At 45.4% G+C, this 24547-nt stretch overlaps 2 protein-coding genes across 7 annotated transcripts in view; one reads left to right on the forward strand and one right to left on the reverse strand.

Moving 5' to 3' along the window:
• The first annotated feature begins 1175 nt into the window (after window positions 1-1175).
• On the forward strand, window positions 1176-23192 carry CUNH10orf82 (chromosome unknown C10orf82 homolog). 6 transcript variants are annotated; one of them, XM_010634563.1, is made up of 7 exons: window positions 1176-1234; window positions 2751-2816; window positions 4643-4861; window positions 6109-6295; window positions 6867-6964; window positions 7733-7902; window positions 23182-23192. In XM_010634563.1, exons 2-6 carry the CDS (start codon window positions 2762-2764, stop codon window positions 7876-7878), a joined length of 705 nt encoding a protein of 234 aa, XP_010632865.1. In that variant the 5' UTR covers window positions 1176-1234; window positions 2751-2761; the 3' UTR covers window positions 7879-7902; window positions 23182-23192. The 6 variants fall into 6 exon arrangements, with proteins under 6 accessions (XP_010632865.1, XP_010632864.1, XP_010632868.1 ...); XM_010634562.2 differs by lacking the exon at window positions 23182-23192 and adding an exon at window positions 8870-8889; XM_010634565.2 differs by lacking the exon at window positions 23182-23192 and adding an exon at window positions 1852-2056 and having other exon boundaries at window positions 1216-1234; window positions 7733-7994.
• Window positions 19344-24547, reverse strand: part of LOC104869360 (pancreatic lipase-related protein 2) — a 34559-nt gene continuing 29355 nt past the window's right edge. Inside the window, exons 14-18 of the mRNA XM_033761398.1 lie at window positions 23800-23929; window positions 22329-22440; window positions 21192-21359; window positions 19959-20218; window positions 19344-19426 (exon numbers count right to left, since the gene is read on the reverse strand). Of these exons, the coding sequence (XP_033617289.1) occupies window positions 20155-20218; window positions 21192-21359; window positions 22329-22440; window positions 23800-23929 (474 nt within the window). The 3' untranslated portion in view covers window positions 19344-19426; window positions 19959-20154. The remainder of the gene's footprint in view (window positions 19427-19958; window positions 20219-21191; window positions 21360-22328; window positions 22441-23799; window positions 23930-24547) is intronic.

Consider the following 24547-nt stretch of genomic DNA (forward strand, 5'->3'; position numbering starts at 1 on the left):
CTGTTGGTATTCACCAAGTCTTCTATCCCTTCAAGCGGGAAGAAAGTGGTCAGATAGGCAGGGAGAAGGTAGATACGTAGGGCGCCTACTCTGCTGCACCCAACTGAATGTCATGTGAATTTGTGATAAGCTGGGCTGGTTCCTTGCCCTCTGGCACCATAGACACGTGAAACTGGTTGTCCAAAGCCTTCCAGACTCTTGCCTTGCAGTACCCTCTGAGCTGGCTCTAGAATCTTCTAGATGACCTGAGGTGAGGTCCAGTGCCCCCAGGCTTCAGTTACCCTCTCCAGAAAGGCAGGAGCCGCAGCTATCTGTCTACAAGGTCATCATATGTTCCCTGTGTTTTGGGTTCTTACAGTGGCATCGTGGTGGGTTTCAGTTTAGTGAGATAAATCCTGGGGCCTCCTTTGCTCCTATGAAATGAAGACGGCTAGAAAGAAGTATGACTTAACCTCCCCAGCCTGACTTCATTTTGGTACATCGCTTCTTTACATGTCCTGGGCTCCTGAAAAATCTAGCTTCTCAAATAGGAGACACAAAGGGGAGTGGCAGGGGCTGCCTAACTGTGGCACATGCCTGTAATCGCAGAATCGGGCTGAGGTGGGGATGGCAACTTTGAGCCCACTCAGAAAATTAGCAATTCAGATACTGTGTCAAAATTAAATTTTAAAAACCTGGGATTATAGCACAGTGTGAAGATCCTGGGCTCAATTTTCAGGGGGTGGATTGCTAGGCGTAGGGAAGCGCCTGTACTTGGAAATCACCATGGACACAAGGCCTCAACTCCCCTCACAAGCTTTCTCTGGCTCCTGCTGGCCCGCATGCAGCCCTGCCTTTGGGTGGACTCAGTTACCACCATTCCACCCGCTGTGGAGACTGTAACAGAGACTGTTCTGCCGTGTGTTCAATGTCCATGCTCACAGCAGGCCCCACCACCGCCACCCTGGGAGATGGGCGTGTGGGAGCTCTGAGGCCAGGTGTGCACTGGGCAGATGCCTGGATTTGCACCTGGGGCTGGGCTGAATGGGGCTCATGGGGAAGCACCCCCAAATTTACTTGGCCCAAGTTCCTCTGGGACCTTCCTCCTGGTTCTGAGGGGACCCTGAAGGAGAAGGGGAGGGGGAACTCCGGGGCCCCGTGCTGTGCCCCGCCCTGGATGAGCTCACAAAGGCTGGTGGAGGCCTGGAGACCGGGAGGAGGCTGGGCAGTGATCCAAGCACCCAGCTGAGAGCAAGTGAGTTGGGCAGGGGTGGGTGGGGAAGGATTTGTGTCCTGTTTGGCCTCCCTCCCCCAGGACACTATGGCTGTATGCTCTCCCCTGCCCACCTTCTCCAGGCAGGCCTGGCTCTAGGTCCCACCCTAGACTCACACTTCTGGGCAGCACATCTTGTCCCTGAGAGTTAGAATCACCCATTCACTTCCCCTTCACTCCAGAACCCTCACGCAAATTACTGAATATCACTGTGCCTTAGTTTTCTTATCTGTAGCTTGGGTACTCACACCTGGGGAAGCTCTGGCGATTAGAGGAGAGCAGTTCCTTAAGCCATGACTGCATACCCAGTCTTCTGTACATGCCGAGCCCTCGCCTGGAAATGGGGATGTCTTGGGGCTATTGGGAGGGTTTGCTAAATTAGTGTGTGGAAGGCTTTGAGAGCTATTCTTGGTCAGCAGAGGTCAGTGATGCTGGGCACACATTCGCAGCCTGGTCTGCCTGACTCTAGAGCCAGCGCCTGCTCGCAGGATCCAGGCACCTGATGCCAGGGGTTGTATCAGCCTAGAGGTGGTCCTGGTCTTGCTGTTCCTGCCTTTGTGGGGCTGAATTCCTTTAGCAATTCTCATCACTGTCGACAGCCCAGGACTGTGGCCCTCCCTTCTACCCAGACGCCTCATCTCTTGAGAACACTGCTTCATGGAGACAAACTGAGTTAGCAGGACAGGAGATGGCAGCATCCACAGGATTCAGAGCCAGACCCTGGCTTATTTGGGGTGGGGACACCACTGGCAATCCCTGAGGTAGGAAGAGGTCTTTCTCCAAGGAGAACATCCACAGAAACTGGTACGGGACCCCCATACCCTCTGCTAGGCCCTTTGGGTGCCATGGTAACTTGTTGGGACCTTCTGATCCCTTCAAGCCATAACTTATTCTGATTCTTTGTCGTGAGGCTTTCTTGTATGTTGCAGCATGCTTAGCAGCATCCTACCTATTAGATTCCAGTACAGCTCGTGCCCCACTTACAACAATCAAAAATATCTCCAGATGTTGTCAGATGTTCTGGGGGCAAAGGAAGTGTTGGCAAAAATTATCACCACATAAAGAAAGAGGTGTATGGATGTGGGTACCTTATCTCTCTCCTCCATAAAAGTTTATGAGCCCTATATGGGGATCCTGGGTCTTGCTTATCTTTATTGCCTCAATTGCTGTCACATTTATTGCTATAGTATGGATATAGTTCACGGCTGTTGGATGGATGGATGGTTGGACGGATGGATGGGAGGAACCTGCCAGGGAAGGGAGACATTCACTTGTATGTACATCTGCCATCAAAGCTAGCATAAAGGTGATGATCCCTATGTCCCTTCTAACGGAACCCATCTCCCTCTGTTGGCTTCGGCTGAGATGTGGCGGTGTTGCCTCAGTCTCAGCCCCTGACAAGTCATTCTTCTGCTCCCAAGTTCTCTGGCATGCATGTGGTAAGTGTTTGAGGCAGGAATTTTTGATAAGGCTGTTTCTTTCCCTCCTTTATTAACAGAGAGGAAAATCATGGAGTCTCCCAAGGTCTTCATGAGGCAGCTGCCGATCACACCAGGCTACAGTGGTAAGTGGCAGCACAGAGAGCATGGTCCCGGTCTCTGCCCTTGCCTTGGCCCACTGTCCGTATCCATGCGCATCGGATTAGTGCAGGTGCTTCAGGTTCTAAGACATAGTCTGAAAACACGGGTGCCGATAGCTGGGCTCTGCTAAGTGAAGAGAAAGAACGTAGACCAGAACTCTGCGATGTGCATGCTGGAAGTGCTTCCAACAAGTTGGGTGAATTTCAGCAAGGATAACAGAGTGCTATGACGATTGATAGTGAATAAAGTCGGGCTCTGTCTTTCTGTGATCGGACCTTCTCAAGGCTCCCCCCAGGGACGGCCGCGTGTTCTTGTTCTTTCCTGCATCTTGTAAAGGGAGGGTGGCCAATTGCCCTATTTTTTTTTCGGGAACTTTGCCGGCTATAGCACTCTATGTCCAGGATCCCCCTAGTCCTTGGCAGACAAGGGCCACTGGTCACCCTTCCTAAGGACTCTCTCCTCAGGCTTCTGGGCCACTGAGAACTTTCTGCATCACATACTTGTGGATGACAAATCCATGTTGCCCCACGTGCCCTGCACACTCACACACAGCTACTTTTGAGGGCAGGATTGCCTGTGAGTATTCCAAGGTCCTAGCCTCGACCTGGTCCTACTGCCTAGGTAAGGGAACACTCAGATTCAGGTCAAGCCTCTTCATGGCCACTCTCTAAGTGACTGTCGGCGACTTACCTCTTCACGGTAAGGGAAACAAATCCTATAAAATGGATGTCCTTGTTTCATGGGGCGCTGTAATCAGTCAGCGTAAATGAGCTGACTAAAAACAACAAAAACATATTCTCTCCTTGTTCTGTGGCTACACAGCTGAAATCAAGGTGTCAGTAGGGCCATGTTCTCTTTGAAGTCTCTAGGGGAGGACCTTTCCGTCACCCCTTCGAGCTTCCAGGGGCTCCAGGTGGCCCCTGGCTTGTGTCAGCATCACTCCAGTCTACACGACTCAAAGTCTCCTCTTCTCATTCATGAGGACACCAATCATTGGATTTAGTTCCCATCCTAAAACTCTTCCAGTGATGGCTTGGTACAGGGTTGGTGGTTGCTGCTTTCAGTCCTTTGGCTAGGTTTTCTATCTGTAGGGACAAAAGCAAAAATGTTGGGCTGTAATGCTGAAAGGTATTTGTTTGTTTACTTTGCAGTTTAAACTAAGTTCTTAACCAGTGTCCATCAATTGTTCTTCTGGAAAAGCGGTTTTATTGTGACGATATTACAGTACTTAGGGTTCTGCATCCAGTTTAAATACAGTTGTGTTTTACCCATACTAATTGTAATGATTATATGTTACTGTGTGGGAAATGGTGAAAAAATTGTCCTAGGGGTGGGTCTTACAGATAATGAATTTACCTTTTTGTGTAATATGTCTCTGCTTTTAATAAGCCTGTAATTTCCCCATGGTCCAGCAAGAAAGATCCCAAATTGCATTTGGGAAGTGTCAAGGGAAATAAGCTTTTGCTCTAAAAAGAGAAATAATTTCAATTACTCCTCAGACTATCATTTTGGCCCATTAATGCTTTCCCCATTTGCTGTTCACGCTGACATCAGGGGCTGTGCTATCAAAGACTATGACTGCCGTCGCTTTTGTTGAAATGGGCCTTCCCTCCCCAACTCCAAGGTCATTTTTCATGGCCTTGGGAGGCCCAACCACAGTGGAAACAGCAGCACTGCCTGTATTAATGGCCTTTGGAAAAATACAGTGGGGCTGGCTGGGGAGGAAGCCAAAAGGCAGGTGGCGAAGGTGGGGATTTGAGGCAGGGTCCCAATTCCTAACTCAAGGCTGCGGTTCAACCGGGTCTTGCAGGCTTCGTGCCGTTCCTGAGCTGCCAGGACACCTCCAGTGAGGACAGCATGAACCGCTGTCTGCAGAGCTTCCAGGAGAGCACGCAGCGATACAAAGACCAGCTGGAGGAACTGCGCTGCTCCGTGGCCACCGCCCCAAAGCTGAAACCCATCTGCTCCGAGGAGACGGTCCTGCGGGCACTGCATGAATACGCCCGGCGATACCACCCCCTGACTCTGGGTACGAGCGCCCGAAACCAGCTTTCCCTTGGCCCTGGTGCCTGGCACACACCCCAGCAGGCCAGCCGCGGACAGCGCAGAATCCAGCGCTGCTCCAGATCCCCAGCACTGTGTGCAAAGGAAAGCTCAGTTTCTTTGGCAGGCCTGGCCAGGTAGGAGCCCTGCTCTGAGAGCTCAGAGCTGGGTCTCCAAGCTGCCCTGCCAGCCTTCAGTGTCTGGGTCCACTGATGCCAGCATCCAGTTGCTTTCTGTGTGTGCCCATGTCAGTGTGCGGCTGCAGGCAGCTCCTCTGGGTACTAGTTCTGCAGGGGGAATTTTGTCCCGAACAAAAACAATGACAACACTGATGACGTCATTATATCATAGACACAACAATGATTTCACCCAGGTTAAAGTCTAAAAGGCCTATGAAGAAAGTAATAGCCTGAATGCCTTTATTATTATAATTGTTTGGGGGGACTTTTCAAGAACATACGAAATTTACATGGTTGCTGTGCTTTAAATTTTTCAAATATGGCAAAGAATAGCTGCCTAAGTTTGGGATTTAGCCCAGCTCTGTAACTACTTGCTGTGTGACCTAAGGCAGCTTGCTGCCCCTCTCTGGGCTCCAGTTTCTTTGTCTAGGGCAGGGACTAGATGCTCCTTAGAGTGACTTCTGGCTCTGAGGCTTTGGGACTCAGTGGCCTAATTCAGTTTTTACAGCAACTAGAGGAGACACTAGGGACTGTGAAACTGGCTCACAGTCACCCAGCCAGCCAGAGTCATAGTGAGGACCTAAAGCAGGTTCCTGGTACAGCTGAGTCTGATGTGTTTTCTCCTCCCAATTCCCCAGTGCTTCTCGTTTTCCTCCACTACCTAAGGCATCACAGAAAGACGCTGGTGGCTTTTTCACCAGCCTGAGAGAGAAGCAGGGTCTGTTTAAGAGCGAGGACACAGAACTCAGACAGACTGGGCTTGAGTGTGGCCCTACCAATCCCTGTTCCTGTGACCCTGGCTGAGTCCCTCTGAACCTCTGGCGAATCTGTTTCTTCCTCCATACATTGGAGGGAACAGCGGTGGGAAAATGAGATGAGATTTGATCTGTAAAGCCCTTTCCCAGGCGCCTGACACACAGCACCACCTTCCACGGGGTCTTCTGCCCTATTACCTGCCTAGGCCTAGTGCAGGCATGGGGCCCCAGCGGGCTTGTGGGCTCTGCTCACTCTGCAGCTCTCCAAAGCCTCCAGGAAGCATGGTGTCTCTTTACAGAATGCAAGAATATGAAGAGACCTCCCCAGGAGCCCCCAATCCCTGGCTGGGCAGGCTTTCTGCCCCGAGCCAGGGTCACCGAGCTGGGCTGTGCCACAAGGTACACGGTCATGGCCAAAAACTGCTACAGAGACTTCCTGGACATCAAGGAGCGGGCCACCAGGGCACGTCAGAAATCTTATGAGAAGTAAGTGCGGCTCGGGTCACCGCCACAGGGAGCACGTTGAGAGGAGCAGAGCGGAGCTGGCTGGGGTTCCCAGGTGCACACCGAGACTGTCCTGGGTGTGACTAGTCACGTGTCACTGCCTTGCTCTGCTCTCCACCTGTGCTCAGCTTCCCCCAGCGCCCCTATGGGGGAGTTGCCGTAGGATGGGGTGGGAGCAAAAACCAATAGGGCCACCTTGTCACGGAGGAGGAGGCAGAAGGTGCTACCAGGACACTGCATGGTCTGGTTCCTGTGGCCTCAGCTTCCTCTCCCATGAAATGGAGACAATAATTCTAACCTTTAGGCTAAACTGTACGAATTAGAAATAAGTATATCAATCATACTCTCCCAGCACCTGCATGTATGATATTGATTCTTATTTTATCATTAAAAGAAATGAGCTCCTGGGGCCAGGGATTTAGCTCAGTTGTTCTGCTGCCTGCTTTGCAGGTGCAAGGTTCCAAGACTGATGATCCCTGGTACCAAAAAACAAACAAACAAAAAAACAAAAATGAAAAAAGAAATAACCTCCTGACTTGTGTTCTTACTCTAGATTACAAGGAGGTGGCTCTACACAACCTCCTACTGCTTCTCCCAAAATTTTACACCATGAAGGACCACTGCCCAAATACCCAGACTTCTCTATTTCAGGTAAGGGAAGGCTCTTCTTTGCCCTCCCACTGCTATACTCTTCCTTCCTTCCTTCCCTCCTTCCTTTTGGTTTTCCTTTTCGTTTATTTGTTTGTTTGTTTTTTTAGACAGGGTCTTGCTACATAATCTAGGTTGGTCTTGAACTTGCTTCCTGCCTTAGCATCCCAATGCTGGGATTACAGGTGTGGGCCACCAGGCCTGGCCGACTGCGTTTTAAAGGGCGGTGAAATTAAAGCGGAATTTAAAAGAAAATCAGAACCAGAAGCCAATCTAGCAGCTCTCCACTCAGATTCTGCCCCCCGCCCCCAACTACTGAGCTCCCCTGGTACCTCATAAGGTAGACAGTCATTTCCTGTAAATAAAGTTTTGCAACCCTGGAGGAACTGTATGTCCCGTAAACAACTATGTTCTGAAAACAAAGTTTATGACACTCTGTTCTCGTACAATTCATAAGACACTGTCTTCTGACAAGGCTAAATTATCAAACTATGTGCCTTTGTCCTACTCCAGTAAATTCACTTACTTGGTCACTAGAAAGACCAACCTCCCTTTGACTAAATGCATAAAAACTAGAACTTTTCTCTGTTTAATTGCTCAGTCTTGGAACATGAGTCTGATGAAGCCAATGTTTGCCTTAAATAAATCCTCCCCATTCCCATTTGGTCGCTCTGCTCTTGTGCCTTGGAATTCTGCAACAAAATGTTTGTAGAGGCCACGCTCCTTAGCTGGACACCTGCCTGCTACTCACAAGGAGGGGCTTCTCTCCAGGTGGAAGCTGCTCTGCCCTTGGAAGACCCCTGAGTGAGGACCCCAGAGCTCCGGTGACATGTGGCTGCGCTCAGACACCAGCTACGTGGAGCAACAGGAAGGTTTACCTAGAGCCACTGTCCTCAGCCAAGTCTGCAGAGAGCTAGAAGCCTGCAGACTTCCACACCACAGTGAGGACATGAGAACTCTTTACTGTCTGCCTTGTTGTCCTATGGGGATAAACAGGATACTTCTCAGAGTGCCACAGGATTTTATGGTTGTTTTTCCCAGGTGTTGCTGACCTTGAGAAGGGCCAGGGTGAGTCAACTCTTTCTAAATCCCAGAGGTAAATTTCATAGCTGGGCCCGGCTCTTCTCTGAAGCCACAGCCCAGCCCCCTAAGCAGTCTGTCCTTGTCAGCTAACCTGGTCCCGGCGTGCTGGCGTGACATATCCTCAACTTTGGCAGAGACGCCATGCCCATCCTATCCCTGGTTTTTAAGAGTCTCATTCTCCAGGAGGCCCCAGCTGGCAGGTACCAGCTATATTAGTTTTCCAGGGCTGCCCTAACAAAGTACTACATAATGAGTACTACATACTTCACACAGTAGAAGTTTATCGTCTCTCATGCTAGAAGTCCAAAACCAAGATTGTTAGCAGGGTCTCATCATGTGGAGAGGAGTCCTTGCCTCTCCCCAACTCCGCAGCAGCCATGCCATTCTTTGCTGCTGTTATGGCTTGGGTTTAGATGTCCCCCAAAGCCTCATGCTTTTTCTAGGTAGCTGAATCGAGAGTGAGTGATCGATTCATGATGGGCTAGGCCCAAGGTACTGGGGTTAAAGGTGTGAGTGCTACCCTAAGTAGTCTGAATAAGATAAAAAGGCGCAGGAAGATGCTGCTAAAGTCCTCTGTTGCCATCGCTATCTGTGCGTGCGCCATGTTGCTTCTTGTCTGTTAAGCCTACGTGCCATCATCCTTGCCTTAGAGCCAGCTGATTATGGGCTGAAAAAACACCGACAAACTGATCAAATAAACCCTTTCTCCTTAACTTTGGATGCCAGGTAATTTGTCTCAGCAACAAGAGAAAAATAACAAATAGCTGCATAACTGTAATCTCTGCCCCCCAAGTTAGTAACTTGAGTCTCTGTGTCTTCTCGTAGCCATCCTCCACGAAAACAGAGGTCATACTGGATCAGAAACCTGCCCTACTCCCATCTGACCTCATCTTAACTAAGTCTACCTACAGCGATCCTATTTCTGAAACAGTTGCATTCTGAAGGGGATTTTTTGAGAGACACCTTCCAACCCATGACATTGGCTACTTGCCCCTTGCCCTGACAGGCATTCTTCTGACCTCACTGGGCAGCCTTCAGCACTTGGAAGAAATCAGAAGCAGCTTTCTAGCTCGGCATGGGTGGGTGTGGTTTAAATATGAAGCATCTCCAAACACTCAAGCGCTGAGGGCTTAATCCCTGTTGTGGTTTAGATCTAAAATCCCCACTTGTGAGAGGTGCATCCCTGCGATGTGATCTAGAAAAGTGTATTTTTGTCCTGTCTTTCTGCTTCCTAACTGCCATGGGTTCAACAGCTTTCCAGCATGCCATTTGTGCCTTGAGTCTGGTTACCACGTGTAGGTTGAACCTTTGAAAACCAGGAGGCAAAATAAACCTTCCCTTCTTTGTGGGTGTCAAATATTTTGCCCCACTCACAGAAAAGCGACAAGTAACAGTTTTCAATAGAGCAGTTTTCAGAGGTGGGGCCTAGAGAAGTGATTGATTAGATCACAAGGGCTTTAACTTCATCAGTAAATTAATCACCTTACTGAGATCATAATTTTGATGAGATTAGTGGGAGGTGATGGAAACTAGAGGTGGGACGTAGTTTAAGGACTGTTTTTTTTGTTTTGTTTTGTTTTTCTTAGCTATTTTGTCACAACAATGAAAAGCTAAAACAGGGGTTGAAGGGACCATTGGTATCAAACAGTTCAAAAGTGCACAGAGCAAAACTGATGAGAGTCCTTCCAAAGGCAAGAGCTTTTGTCTGGGCTCCCTACCTTCCCAAGATGTCATGGGTCAGAATCAGGAGGTTGGACAACTGTGGTGGGAAAAAGGTTTCATCTTTGTTTTCACAGCTCTCTGAGTGTAGTGTGGTATTTCCTTCATTAATAAATGTCAGCAACAGACACAGCAGGACCTGTCACCTCAGCTCCAGAGGAATCAGGGATCTTTTTATATCATATGATATTTGTTTAAACAGCTAGAAATAATGTTAATGCTCATCTCTACTTTACAGTTATAGTGGTTAGTAGAACTACTATTTTCTAATATATTGTTATGCAATATAGGAAGAAAGAAACACTTCTGTAACTATTGTGCACAAATCTGTTCTCTTTAATGTTTGATAACATTTCTTTTGTAATCTTATGTATTTTACTGTGCACATTATTCTGAGAAAAGGCTTGCAGGATTCACCGGACAGCCTGAGCTTCCAGAAATGCATAAGGACCCTCAAACAGAGAAACAACCAGCCAAGCCTGTGTAGAAAGGGTGACTGTCTTATAAAACATCTCAGCCAGATGTGGGATTATAGTATAAATGATCATTTAAAAGTTGATGTGATCCCTGGTCATTCAAGAGATGCAGATGAAAACAACACTGAGATTCTACCTCACCCCACAAAGAATGGCTGCTATCAAGAAATCAAACAATAACAAATGTTAGCCGGGTTGTGGGGAAAAAGGAACCCTTCTCCATTGTTGGTGGGAGTGCAGACTGGTGCACCCACTGTGGAAATCAATATGGAGATACCTCAAAGAGCTGGGACTAGAGATTCCATTTGACCCAGCCATCCCTCTGCTGGGTATCTTTCCAAAAGAACTAAAAGAATCACATCACAGTGATGTATGCGCACCCATGTTTATAGCGGCACAGTTTGTAATAGCTAAAACTTGGAAACAGACCATTTGCCCATCAGTTGGAAACTGGATAAAGAAGATGTGGTTTTTCTATAAAATGGAATATTACTCAGCCAAAAAGAATGAGAAATTATATTCATTCATAGGAAAATGGATACATATTGAGGATATACTCCTAAGTGAGATAAATAAGTCACACATATGACTGAATATACTGAATAGTTTCTCTGGTGTGAATAAACTGTAATAGTACATAAGATCCTAATGAGATAACTGACATTGTGACACAAGAAGAAAAGGGCTACAGGTGTAGGGAAGGTGGGATGGGTAGGGGAAGGGTAATAAGGGAAAAGAAAAAAATATGAGAAAATGAAAAGATGGAAATAAAGTGCTTGTAAATGGGGAGGGGAAGAGGAGGTGAAGGGAGGGCAGGAACAAGGGGAAAAAATGAGAACCAAGACCTGTCATGTAGAGGTACAAGATCTCAACATGAATGTAACTATACTGTATCCCTAAAATGTACCAATAAACTCAATTAAAAAAAAAAGTTGATGTGATAGAAGAATGCTGCTATGGAAAAGTATTTAGGATACAGTACACGAAAACAGGATCATCTGTGTACAATAGCAGCAAAGCTATGTGTATATACAGGTACACACAGTGTAATTGCATTTTTTTGTTTAATTGAAAGGGAGAGCTAACCTCTAATGCTAACAATGGTCGTTTCACTGGTGGTGCTATTGGTTTTCTTTTCTTGGTGGTTTTTCTGATTTTTCCACAGCCAGCAGGTATAGCTTTCATAATTAGGAAAAAATATCTTAAAATCTTTATTTGAATTGATAAAAGATATGTTAAACTTTTGGAGATTATATATTTTAAGGGAAAATCACACCTCAGAAGAAGGTAGTTGGCATTCTCTTCAAAGGACTGGGGCAAAGCTTGGTGATAGGCTCTTAGTTTTCTTAAAACGTTTGGAAGAGTGACCTCACATTCCCAGAAAGGAAGCCAGGGGACAGACTTCAAACTGCCATGGGTCATGTGGCTGGCCAGTTGTATCTCTGAAGACCCTCAGAGATGAGTGACATGGCAGGCATGTCTGCTTGGACCCCTTTTCCAGACCTACAGTTTGCAGATGGCTGCATGGGGTTGAGGCTCCAGGGCGCCAGGACTGCCCTCTTCTTGCTTTTCCCATAATCATATCATGCATCAGTAATTAAGTTGATGCTCTAACTTTTTTTTTTTAAAGGCTTTATCTGTAAGATCAAAACCAAACCAGGGCCAAAGATGTAGCTCAGCAGCACAGCACCTGCCTGGCAAATGTGGGGTCCTGAGTTCAAGGCCCATCAAAAAAACAAAACCAAAGAAAAAAACCTACCACCACCACCAAACCAAACCAAACCAACAACAACCACCCAGTATCAGAGATGCCAAAGGCAATTTAGAAAATTCTTTAACATTATCTAATTCTTCTACAACTTCCTGATTACAATCACCAAGCTCAGTGTGCAAAGCTGTGACTCCTTTTGTTCAAGCAGTTTCCATATCGCAGTTCTTTTCCTTAATCTTTATCCTTTCTGTTTCTCCCTAGCCTATAATTTCTAGAGTGTTGTCTGTCGGCCGGGGAAGGTGTAGAGAGGTGATTTCACTGCTCAGCAAATTATTATTATTAGCACAAGCTGCATCCGTAATGAGTTCATTCTTGCTTCTAAAAACAATTCCATTACTTGATAAGACGAAATTTCCTGGGCTTGTCAGGACAGGTTGGCCGCCATGACAATTAAACCTTTAGGGGTCACATTTTTTTCTTTCTATGCAAGACAGCCCCCGGGAGCCAGCACTGGGAGAGGACACCAACATTCTCGGTCCCCAATCCATCTCCCAGTGGGGACCAGCTGGCTCTAAAGAAGATCTCAGTCATGGCTTTAACCTCACTCAAGCACAGCTGTGAAGTGTGGGTATGGGGCAGGCTTCCATGGTACATGATCTCAACTCCACTTTTTCTGGCTGTGCAACTCTGGACACTTTCCTTAACCTTTGAGCATCAAATTCCTACTTTGCAAAATGAGGATAACAAAAGAGCCTACCATGCTTGGTTAAGAAGATTAAAACAACAAGCAGGGGTGGGACAGGGTGGGAAAACTTGGTTGTTTTGATAGAGAGAGAGAGAGAGAGAGAGAGAGAACTCAGGTTCATATAGATAAGTGGAAGAGCCAGGCAGACAGAGGCCTGGTCTGTATGCTTAACCTTTACAGCTTGTGGATCTCCTCCTCAGCCATTTTTACAATACTATGAGCTACTTGTAAATGGGTCATGGTTTCACACAATCAGTTTCAAAAGATAAAACAGATGAGAAGATAAGCAATAGGAATACAGAGTAATAAACTTGAGTGAGGGACCCAGCACCCCAGGGTTAGGATTGTTGCAAGTCAGGCTTTAAGGGCTCCTCCTGCCTGTTGGTACCATGTAACTGCTGAGTGGTTATTCGCAGAAAACTTAACTGCTCTGAGCTTCAATTTTCTATTGTAAAATGATGCTAACATCTTCCTCCTGAGCTTGTTTTAGAGGGTTAAATGAAAAAAGGCACACAGTGGGTTTAGTGGGGTATTTTGCACACATAAAACTTGCAGGCCTCCTGTTTCTTGTTGATCACAGCTAACAGCTCCTGGAAAGAATCACAACAAAGGCAAAAGCTAAAAGGCTCAGTGAAGGATGAAGACTGGACTTCCTCATCTCTTCTCAGAGGCCTTGCAGCCCAGCCTCCTGCCCCACCCCATGAGTTAGAAGAGTTGAAGTCTTGGCTTCTTTCTTCCCAGAAGGCCTCTGGGTTCCTTGAACAAATTACTTCTCCTGAAAATATCCGGAGCTTACCCTGCTGCCAGGCCTAGGGTGAGCACTGTTATTGTTGGTGATGCTGATCCCCAGCCATCTGCCCTCTTCCGGGCAGCCTCCTCTTTGTAGCTGATGGGGTGGGCAGGGCACTTGAGTTGGGCTCACCAAAGCAGTTCTTTCCAGAAAAAAAAGAGACTTGCATATTTAGATTTGAATAGAGTTTGTCTGGATTCTCCAGAAAGTGAGAGGCAGCAAAGCACCTCGCCTCTCTTGACCTGCTGCACGCACCATCTGGAAGGGGCCCCAGCCTAATGTCCTTCAGCTTATTTCTGATGGGCGCCATCCTGAAAATTCGCACACGGGAACCCTCTCTGGGCCCCTCTGCCTTCCACAATCTCAGACCTTGTCTTCTCTGTCAGCAGTGCCCTGAAACCACTTCCATTGCTGAAACTCACTCCCACGTTTTGTGAGCATTTAAAGTATTTGTCAATCTATCTCACAAATGGTATTTCTGATCATTTTATACTTCTTGTGTACATTTGTTATATCTGCAGCTTTGTGAAGCTGGGGTTGTTTTGCTTCCTTGTTCTTTTCCTCATTTTATCTATTTAAGAGCACTGTGAGGACCTTTTTTCAGCCAACGTGTCTGCGAAAGTCTTCTATTACATTGATCATCTTGAAAGCAGCATTTTATTAGAGTGCTATCTCAGCTTTCTTCCCTGAAGGTCATAAAGCACGAAGACCTTCCTTCCGAGTCAGAAAACTTTTTCTATAAAGAGCCAAATAGTAAATATGTTATGGGTCACACGGGCCATTTTAGTAGGTGTTAAGGTTTAGATCTAAAACAGCCCCAGAGGTCTCATGTGTTTGAAAGGTAACTGGACGATGGGGACTATTCCCATCAGCGATGAGTTTAGTGGCTGCGTGTGCCATGAAGAGGTGGGCCTGGTTGGAAGTTGGTCACTGCGGGAGTGTTCTGCAGGGTGCAGGGCTGTAGTTTTGCTTCCTGCTCCTTTTTCTCTCTGCTACTTGGCTGCCATGAGTCTAGCTCTGTTTCTTTGCCATGCTGTTTTTTATTTTTATTTTTATTTTTGGTACCGGGGATCAAGGTAAAGCCTTGCACTCGTGAGGCAAGCGTCGGCACCACTGAGCTAAATCCCAGGCCCTTTGCCGTACTATTTGTGCCTTGGGACTGAAACCATGAGCCATAATGAACCTTTAAGTTGCAGGCATTGCATATTTTTGGGAAAGTGACTAATACGTCAGAAAGGCAGCTTGAGACATTGCAGAAACAACTGAGTAGCGGCTATGTTCAGATAAAACTGTTGATAAACATTGAGATTTTAATTTCATATAATTTTCATGTATCATGAAATATTCATCGTTTGAATCTTTAAGAAGCCATTAAAAAATGTGAGAGTCATTTTTAGCTGGGCGGGGCATACAAAGAACAGCTGGCCCGAATTCACCCACCCCTGCCATTAAACCATCACTCGAGCACGGTGCCAGCCAGCATCTAGTTGCGATTTTGTTTGCAGTGTGGGTCAGGCATGCACCCCTTTGAGAGACACCCCCTTGGGGGATTCCAGAAACAGAGGCTCCTACAGCCAGAGCATTGAGGATACAGCCCAAGCCCGCTGCCAAGAGGGAGGGGGCAAAGAAAGATTTGGACCTTGCATTAGCTGGGAGAAAGCCTGCAATAGCTTCAGAGAAAAGGCAGAAACAAAGGCCTGAGAGAGGCTTTTCATACCCTGCATTAAAGTTAAAATCTAATTTAGATGAAAATGGATGCATAGAAATTAAATGTGTGCGTGTGTGCTTTTCATCGTTAAAGCCGTATATCCCGTAACGATAGCTTTACCAAATTTATCCCCTTGGCTTGAAAATAAAGATGCTTTTGGAAATTTGATTTTGCTGTTTTACAAATTGTTTTAGCTTTGTGAATAGTACAAACTCCATTTCTGACCTGCCTCAAACAAAAATAGAGCATTAAAGTGTTTAAGATTCAATCAAAGGCTTGCTGCGAGTGGCACAATATTAAAATAACAGAAAAATCAATTCAATTTTTATTTTGAACATGATTTGTCACAAATAGCATTCTAATAGATAGTGCTGATTATATGGTAGCAAATGTAATTTATATATACTGAGCGCTGGGCCTTTGTCAGACTCATCATTAAGGAATTTGACACGTATGCAGGAGAACAATAAATGTCAGCTGAAATACACACCAGCTAGATATAAATGGGATGCTGAAATGCGTAAGGCTTCTACCCACTATACTTAGAAGTAATAATATGCAGTCTAAAGTAGTTTGGGTTTTCAAATAGGAACTCTTTTTATGTTGTCATTTAAAATATCTCATATTTCTGAAGGTCAGGAATAAATGGCGCTATTAGCATTAAAAGCTAGTAAAACAGAAAGTAATTTGTTACTCATTTAACATAGCATTTTATGAAATAGCTTTGTAAAGGATTCATTTTTCCCCCACAAAGGCTGAGAAGATGGGATGAAGATGCCTGATTCTCAGCGGAGGACTTTAAAGAAAATCATACTTTGTCACCATTAACATCTTGATTCAGTAAAGCCTTCATGGAATTATGTGTCTCATGCCTGGGAAGGGTGTCCATGAAATAAGGCTGTGTACAGAACTGTGGTCTCTTGCTGGTCCAGCAGGGTTCTGTCCAGCTCTGCGTCAGGAGTGCCACCTGCTACAGGGATGGCAGTGTGACCCTAGGGACAAGTGACAAGGCCTTCAGGAAGGGAAGATGGAGGGTTCCTTATGACAGAGAAGGGAAACTCTTTCTGTGGGTCTTGGGAAGGGCGGCAAATAAGTCAGGATTTGAACACAAATATAGACATAGGAACACCACGGAGGAGTCGGCCAGAGAGAGGTGCCCAGTCACCTTTCACCCCCTCAGGCCCTGAGCTCCTGAAGATGCCAAACTTCACCCACATGGGCTCCAGGGCAGCACCCCCCACCTCTCCTAGAATCAATCTGTCTGTCGCACCACTATAACTATCAGGAATTTTGAAAGATGAACTTTTATCTTGTATTTGCTTGAAATCCTTCTGTAATTAAAAAGAAATAGGACATTAATTGTCATTTGAAGTGTCTTAAATTGTCTTCTGGGTCGTGGTTTGATATTCTGAACCACGTATGTGTTGAGTAGTGGTATTTTGTGAATGAAAATGCACGAGGTGGATATTTCTGTACCCCAATAGGTATCTTCAGGGCACTTGCTTTTCTCAAGGGGACATTGTTTGTCTCTACCTATGTTGGTACATACGGGTCATAGTTCATTCTTTTTCTTTGTTAAAGTTATACTTTTGATAATCTGATGGGTGTGAATGTTACTTTCTTGGCTTCATTTGTATTCCTCTGATCACTAGTGAGGCTGAATCTCAAATATTTATAGTTTAGATTACCTCAGCTCTGTTTTGGATGTGGTTTCCCCCCAAATGCTCTGATGCTGGAAGCCCGGTCTCCAATATGTTGAAGTTGAGAAGATTTTTAAGAGATGGGGTACAATGGAAGGTGATTCGGCCACAGGAGTCCCACCCTTGGAAAAAATTAATGTCATCTTGTAGGCATGAATCAGTTCTCATGGAACTGGGTTAGTTCCAGGAGATTGGATTATTCTATGACTTCTGTGGCTCTTTCTTGCCCTTGCTCCCTCGCACACATACTTCTGCGCCTGCCTGCTTATCTGCCATATTGTGACACAGCCAGGGGTCCTCACCAGGTGGCAGCACTGTACTATCAGGAATTTCCAGTCACCAGAATTGAGAGCGAAATCAACCAGCACTGCATAGTTTGTTAAAGTTACACAAACAAAGCATCCTGTATATGGTTTGCCCGCTCATGTTCTTTGTCCATTTTTCTGTTATGTTAGCCCTTTAAATATTCTGAATTCTAGTGCTTTGTCGAGTCCATTTCAAATACTTTCTCTGAGGTCATGGCTTGTTTTACCTCTTTGTCTTCAGTGTCTTTCTCACCCTTAAAGAATAATGTGAATAGAAAAAAATGTGAGAGAATGAAAAGATGAAAATAAAGTGCTTGTAGATGAGGAGGGGAGGAGGGGGTGAAGGGAGGGCAGGGACAAGGGGAAAAAATGAGAATCAAGACCTGTCATGTAACGGTACAAGATCCCAACAATGAATGTAACTGTACTGTATCCCTAAAATGTACCAATAAACCCAATTAAAGCTGAAAAAAAAAAAAAAGAATAACTCAAGCCAGCCAGCCCTTCTGGCGTCACTGAGGGGCCCTAGGGCCTGTGCTCTGCGTGCCTCGCTGTTTAATCCTCAGCAGCCACCTGGTGTGGCAGGGATATGATTAGCCCTAAGGGTTGAGGACAGGAGGTTGAGCAGCCAGCACAGGGAGTATAGGTTGGGAAGAATACAGTTGTGATTCAAGACCAGTTCAGCCTGACTGCAGAGCCGAGTTCAAGCTCTCTACACACTATGAGAATTTGCATGAGTAAGGAGCGAAAGTGTCATTACAAACTCTGAGAAGGTGTCATTAAAACACATCTTGGTGACTCGCACTCTTGGCTCTATGTCTCCCAGGGGCTTTAAAAATATTGGGCCCTCACTTTAGAAACAGCGCCTGGTCTACAATATAGCCTAGATACGGGCTTTTCTTTTGAAATTCCTCAGTGATTCTAATATATAGCCAGGCCTGAGGACTTTTGTCCTATACTTTATAGTTCTACTAATCTAGAAGGTCTAGCAGGTTTCGGAAACCAGGATAAAATTTAAGTGCTATATAAGACCATTAGGAAAACCCCAAGATGTTGAGCTCAAGTGCTTTTGTTCTATTATATATTGGAGGTCTCCCCAAAGGGGACATACAGAGCTTTTACATCTTCCACATCTTGGTTGCATCACCTACAATTCTCAAGTTCCAGCCACTGCTATCTGTTGTGATGCTATTGTGGAGATCTGCTCAAAGAAGCTATTTCTGAGTTCTAAAATTTCAACAGTGACTATCCCACCCTGGCCCACCAGGTGCTCCCTACACCTCATGTCCCCAGTTCTGCGAATTATACCCTCTACCTCGCACCAGCCCATATGTTCCGTGAACACCCAAGGATGAGTGGTCAGTTTTCTGTGTGCGCACGGGCTGGGATGGCCCCAGGAGCTCTGCAGTAAGGAGATGCCAGGCCTGAAGAATGACCCTGTAGCTGGGGAGAGAAGCTGGACACCCCGGCCTGGCAGCTCCCTCCTCCTGGCCCTGACTGGGAGGGGTTCTGGAAAGTTGCTGGGACTTCGGGTACCCACAGAGTCCTCCAAGTCTGAGCTGGGGCTCAGTCTTGCCAAGAGTGGGTCCTGGGCTCTGTTTGTGCAGCTGTGCAGCCCCGGGGGGCCTCCACTCACCTCCCGTTTCCTCCCTGGCTGAGGGATGAACTGGCGGGAATATTTGCATTTGAAGAATATTCTAATTCTCTTAATATGAAAGGACTCTATAAAGTACAAATAATATTTAAAAGATGCCTTAAAATTGGTAAAGAATGCAGACAACTCACAGAGAAAGAAAACTAGTCATTAAACACTGAAAAGATGTTCACCCCTCATTCACAATAATATAAACAGAAATTACTATGTAAGGAAAAGCACTTTACCTAACAAATTGGACAAAGGTTCGACAACACTCCACATTAGAGTGAACCACATGAGAATGCCAGTGCTTGAACTCTGCCTGCAAAGTCGGCCACTTCTAGTAGTTCAATCTACAGTGTCATTTGTCGGAGTGTAAATTAGCACAATGGTCATAATTTGGCAGTCTTGATAAAAACAAATGCATGCTGAACATTTATTGGGCAAACATGTATAATGCAGAAAATATCACAGAAGGATATATGAATTGCATAAATATTTCTGGTAGGATAATTCTGGAAGCCACCTCCACGTTCCTCAACGGGTTCCACCATCTACACCCCGAGTGTCTATCAGTGGAATCTCTGAAGTCCTGTGAAGAATGAAGCGGCTTTTACCGTGCAGCTAGAGAACCTGGTCAGTTTATTGTTAATGAGAAAAGCAAGCTGCCTAGCAGTATGGATAATATTCTACCATTTACGCTTGGGCAAACAAATGTGGCTGGGCTGAGGGGTGTGAGATAGAAACATACATACGTATATGCAGACTATTTCTGGAAAAAACAACCTGAGCTACCTCTGGGAAAGAAGGGCCGAGACAGTTTAGAGACACAGGTGGATGGAGACTCGCCTGTTATAAGAATATCCATCCGTATTATTTGAATTTTTCTCCCACGTGCATGTATTAACTTATAACAAGCTCTTCAAGCTGCAGGTGGATTTCAGCATAAATCATCACAGTCTGGAGTCACTCGGGTCTCTGGCTGCTCTTATGTGATGTCTGCCCCCCCATTAGATGTTAAAAAATGGGTGGGCAACTGTGGGAGCAACAGTGTCTTTTGCAAACCATGTAGTGCTTTATTGTCTAAGGGAATCAAATACATAAGCACAGGCCAGACAAGGTACCTGGAAGAGAGCCACATGGCGGAGGTGGGTGGGTGGAAGATTCCAGGCATCCCTGGAGAAAATTTGGTTCCAAGTTCAATAATCACTTCCCAAACATGACTCTAGAACATGGAGAAGGTCCAAATAACACCTCAACCTCAGACCAAGTGCGTTCAGCAATTTATTATCACCAAGAGACAAAAGCTGCACCGTGCTTTCAACAAGGGAAAAGAGTCTGTAAGACGTCTTCTTGCACAGTGTCACTGCTGCAAAAATTATACCTACGGAGAGAGTTACAGCATGAGGTTCTTTTGCTGGTGGAGATGTAATGTTGAATAAGTCGACAGTATCCTCCCCCCATTCAGCTCCCTTTGAAGAGTTTTGTGGCACCAAAGAGAAAGAGCACCCGCCTGGCCTTACAAGCTCCTAATGTGCTGAATTATGAATCAGCCACATAGAGACAGAGCTCTGCCGCTCTGACCTCAAGTACCAGCAGCCAGTGGTGTCCCAGCTGCTGGCCCACAGATGATTTTCTCTGTTTATTCAGGATCAGAGGGACCCTCATATGGTGCCTCTGGGAATGGAAAACATGGCAACCACTTTGGAAAGCCTTGCAATTCCTCTAAAGGTTAAAGAGACTTAGCATAGCACCCAACCGTTCCGCACTTAGGTGTATCCACACAAGGATGAAAACACAGGTCCGTGTAAAAAATTATACATGAATGTTCATGGCAGCATTATGACAGTTTCCAAAAGAAACAACTCAAATGTCTATCAACTGAAAAAATAAAATGTGCTATGTACATATAGCAGAATATTATTTGGTGATAAAAAGAATGAAGTACGGATACGTGCTGTTCGGAAGAACCTCAAGAACATTATGCTAAGTGGAAGAAGCCAGTCACAAAGGGTTACATATTCTATGGTTCTATTCATATTAAAATGTTCAGGATAGAAAAATCTGCAGTCACAAAAAGTAGATTAGTGGATGCTTAGGGCTGGGGAACGGGATGTGTGAATTGAAGGGTGATGGCTAAGGGATGTGGGTGAAAGGCTGGCTGGATGTCCACAAGGAAATAGATGTCTGAATGGATAAATGGATGTTCAGGACAAGACAGAGGAATAGAGGATGGGTAAGTGAAGAGACGAGAAGATGGCTACACAGATGTGAGTGGGTACTGGATATATGTATGGGTGCACAGACAGTCTAATACATAAATATCATCAAGCTGCGATGGAATAAAAGATACGTACTCGGTCCCATCTTTACCACTCTGTACTGTGACTTGGGAAGCTCCCAGTTCGGGCTGAAAGAAATTTATCACATTGTTGTTCCACAGGAACTTGACTTTGTGGATTTCTCCAAGATTGAAGTCCACATCAATATCATGTGTATGCCTGGAACTTGGTTTGAGGGCTCCCCTGAAAATACAGACATGAAATACCGGCTGGGTGTATGGATACCTGGACGGTAGAATTCTATTGTTTCTCCACACAGTGGCTTCTGTTGTTGGGTTTTCTGCAAAGACCTGGAATAACTCAATGCACACTCAGGTACTGCCAAACACAGATGTGTTTGTGTAGAACACACTTTTAACAAACACCAGACTTGAGATTTCCACTCTTCGAGTTTGTCTGTAGAGAGAAGTGACATATTTGGAGTATATAACACTATAAGTCTGCTCCAGGACCAGTCAGTGCAGTGTCTTTTGTTTAAAGATGCAGAAACTCAGCAGGTGCCATTTGTTAACATCTGATGACGTGGCACAGGAAATTGTTAAAGAAATTTAACTCCCTTGTTAAGTTAGTGCAAAAACAGAATCCAACTGTACCACACAGGTTAGGTATTCATTCATTACGTATTTACCCAATCTCCTCACACATCCAGCACAAGCCAGGGGTTGAGGCCTCCACACAGCAATCACCTGGCCCCAGGCTTCCTGTGCGCCTGCGTGTGTGGACAGCGTGTGTTGGAGAAGGGGGAGTTGTCGCGCAGCTGAACGAAGAACTTAGTCTTCAGTACATAATTAATACATAATTTTGATTAGTATACATTTTCATTTTCATCTTGGGGAGTTGGTACATGGACTAACACATCTGAATTCTTTTTTATTTCTCCTGTCCTCTATTCCCTCTCCACTTTCTTGATCTCTAGATCCCTTCCCCATCCGCCAAATATCTCTCCCTGTTTCAGGCTGTCCTTTGTATTACTGTTTAAATTATTTAAAAAAGAGATGATTGAGCTAAATTAGACCTCCTTCCAGCTCTGAGAGTCCAGGATTCAATGGCTCTGTGTAACAAGTGCCTAGATTTATAAAGCAGTTTATACTCAAGCTTTTTTTTTTTTCTATGATGGAATTTATGGCCATTTCAATTCACTATGGAACTTACTTGAAAATCTCATACTGTTTTGAGTTTCCATTTTTTCCAAACAAAGAGATCATGATGTACCCTCTCAGATCCTTTTCTCCAGATAGTGTGACTGATACCTTATACCTCCAACCTGGTCAAAGAAATACAATCAGTTCAATGAACTTGAAACAATGACCCCAATGTAAGCATTATTTTTCTAAGCTCTGAATCCCCCCATGGGTGAGAGGTCAGGGATGATGTGGCTAACGGTTTCTTCCATTGGACTTGGGACACAGGAATTCAGATTCTGGGTTGGGATGAAGAGACTCTGAGGGCAGGAAATACTATAGTTCAGCGCAACAAATGTGCCTTGACAAATAAAGAGTAACACAGCACTGTATACAAGAGGAAATCGACTCAAGGTCTGTGTCCCCCAAATTTAGTACTAGAAGAGGGGCCCTTTGGGAGATAATCAGGTAACAGGGTGGAACTCCTATGAATGGGATTAGTGAAAGGAACCCTGGAGGGCTCTCTCGAGAGCCTTCTTTCCACTCAAAGGAAGGCTACAACAGCACATCTGTATGTACCAAATCCTGACCATGCTAGCATCTGATCTTGAACTTCTAGCCTCCAGCACTCTCAGAAACAAATTTCTCTTGTTTATATAACACTGCATCTCTGGTGTTCTGTTACAGCATCCTGAACTAAGACACTTGGTTGCAAGGCTTTTCCACTTTGCGTCTCACTTAAGATGTCTTAGTGAGTTTTTCTACTCAGTTCATAGAACTGCATTCTTTCCAAAAATGGCTACACATAGTGTTTAGTCTATACCATTGGGCCTATTTTACAATCGGTGGACATGATGATTTCCCCCTCTATCTTTTGTTATCAGAAAGAATCCCACAGTGAGCATCCTTGGAAACATCTGGTGCACACATGGCGCATTCCGAGAAGCACAGTCTGGGTTAAAGTGATGCTGTGAGACTTTATACATACTGCCAAGCTATTCTGTTTTATGATAAATACAGGATTACATGAAATACTCTATGAGAAAAGTGTTTTGTAAAGTACCTCATTTTTAAAATGTGAAACTTTTGGTAACTAAGGATCTTCTCTATAGACATTATATGACATTATTTATAGCAAATCAATGTTTGTACTTTTCAGTGAGAAGCTAGATAAAGTAGCAGCAGCCACGAAACCAGGGTGCATGTTTGTAGGACTAGTATGATAGCTGTCACTAGGGTGACCTTTGGCCCGCCTGTGCCTGGGGGTGGGGAGATGCATAAGCCAGCCAGACCCCTCATTGTTCCTTACTCTGCTGCCGCCCATCAGTATTATTAGTTAGAGGGGTGAATGTGAGGCCCAAGACAAATGCCAATCTACTGTCCTACATGACAGCTCAAGCTAGCTGTCTGTCGATTGCTACCAAAGATCCTGACTAAACAAGGTTGGTACACTTTTTAAAACTATTTGCAAGACTTTTTAAGAGAGCAAAATAGGAACTTACAAGTAAAGTTACCACTATCTCCTGTGTTCAGAAAATAGGTTTGTTCCACAGCACTGGTTTCTCCCCTAAACTGGTCAGCATAGTGCCCCATTTTGGGGCATCCTATGGCCGGACAAGGGAAACAGCCATTCTAGTTGAAAAGAATATAATTTGTTTGTTAGTAGTAAGCCTTGGACGTGTTCAGTCTATCGACCAATCTGCCTTCTCACCTGTTTACCTATCTTTATCATCTAACGGTCCATCTACCCACTCATTTCCATCTGTCCTCCCATCTATGGGTCGTACCTCCCACTCACCCGTTCTCCCATCCCACTACCCACATTAGCAAGCATCTGTCTACCCAAGCAGCAGCCCGTGCTTGGAACTGTGTTAGACCTTACATAGCACCCAACAAAAAACTCTGAGAACTTAGGGTACAGCTGGAAGACAAGTCATATACGTGAATTAATACATTCAAAATCTGAAAGGGGAATGCAAGACAATGTCTCTAGGGAGATGTCAATGGGACCGACAACAGTTATTTTAAAAAGGGGCACAAGGGGGCCGGGGATTTAGTCAGTGGTTCCGCCGCCTGCTTTGCAAGCTTAAGGACCCGAGTTCGATCCCCGGTACCAAAAAAAAGGAGGGGCACAAGGGAAGACAGTTCTCACTTTCACGTGAATGCAAATTATTTTTCCAGACTAGTTAGTCCCCATTCAGTGCTCACCAAGTGGGAGTTTATTAGTAGGCTTTTGAACAGGTGAAGACT

The sequence above is a fragment of the Fukomys damarensis genome, unplaced genomic scaffold, assembly GCF_012274545.1.
Source record: "Fukomys damarensis isolate Sample0158 unplaced genomic scaffold, DMR_v1.0_HiC HiC_scaffold_8, whole genome shotgun sequence".
NCBI lineage: Eukaryota > Metazoa > Chordata > Mammalia > Rodentia > Bathyergidae > Fukomys > Fukomys damarensis.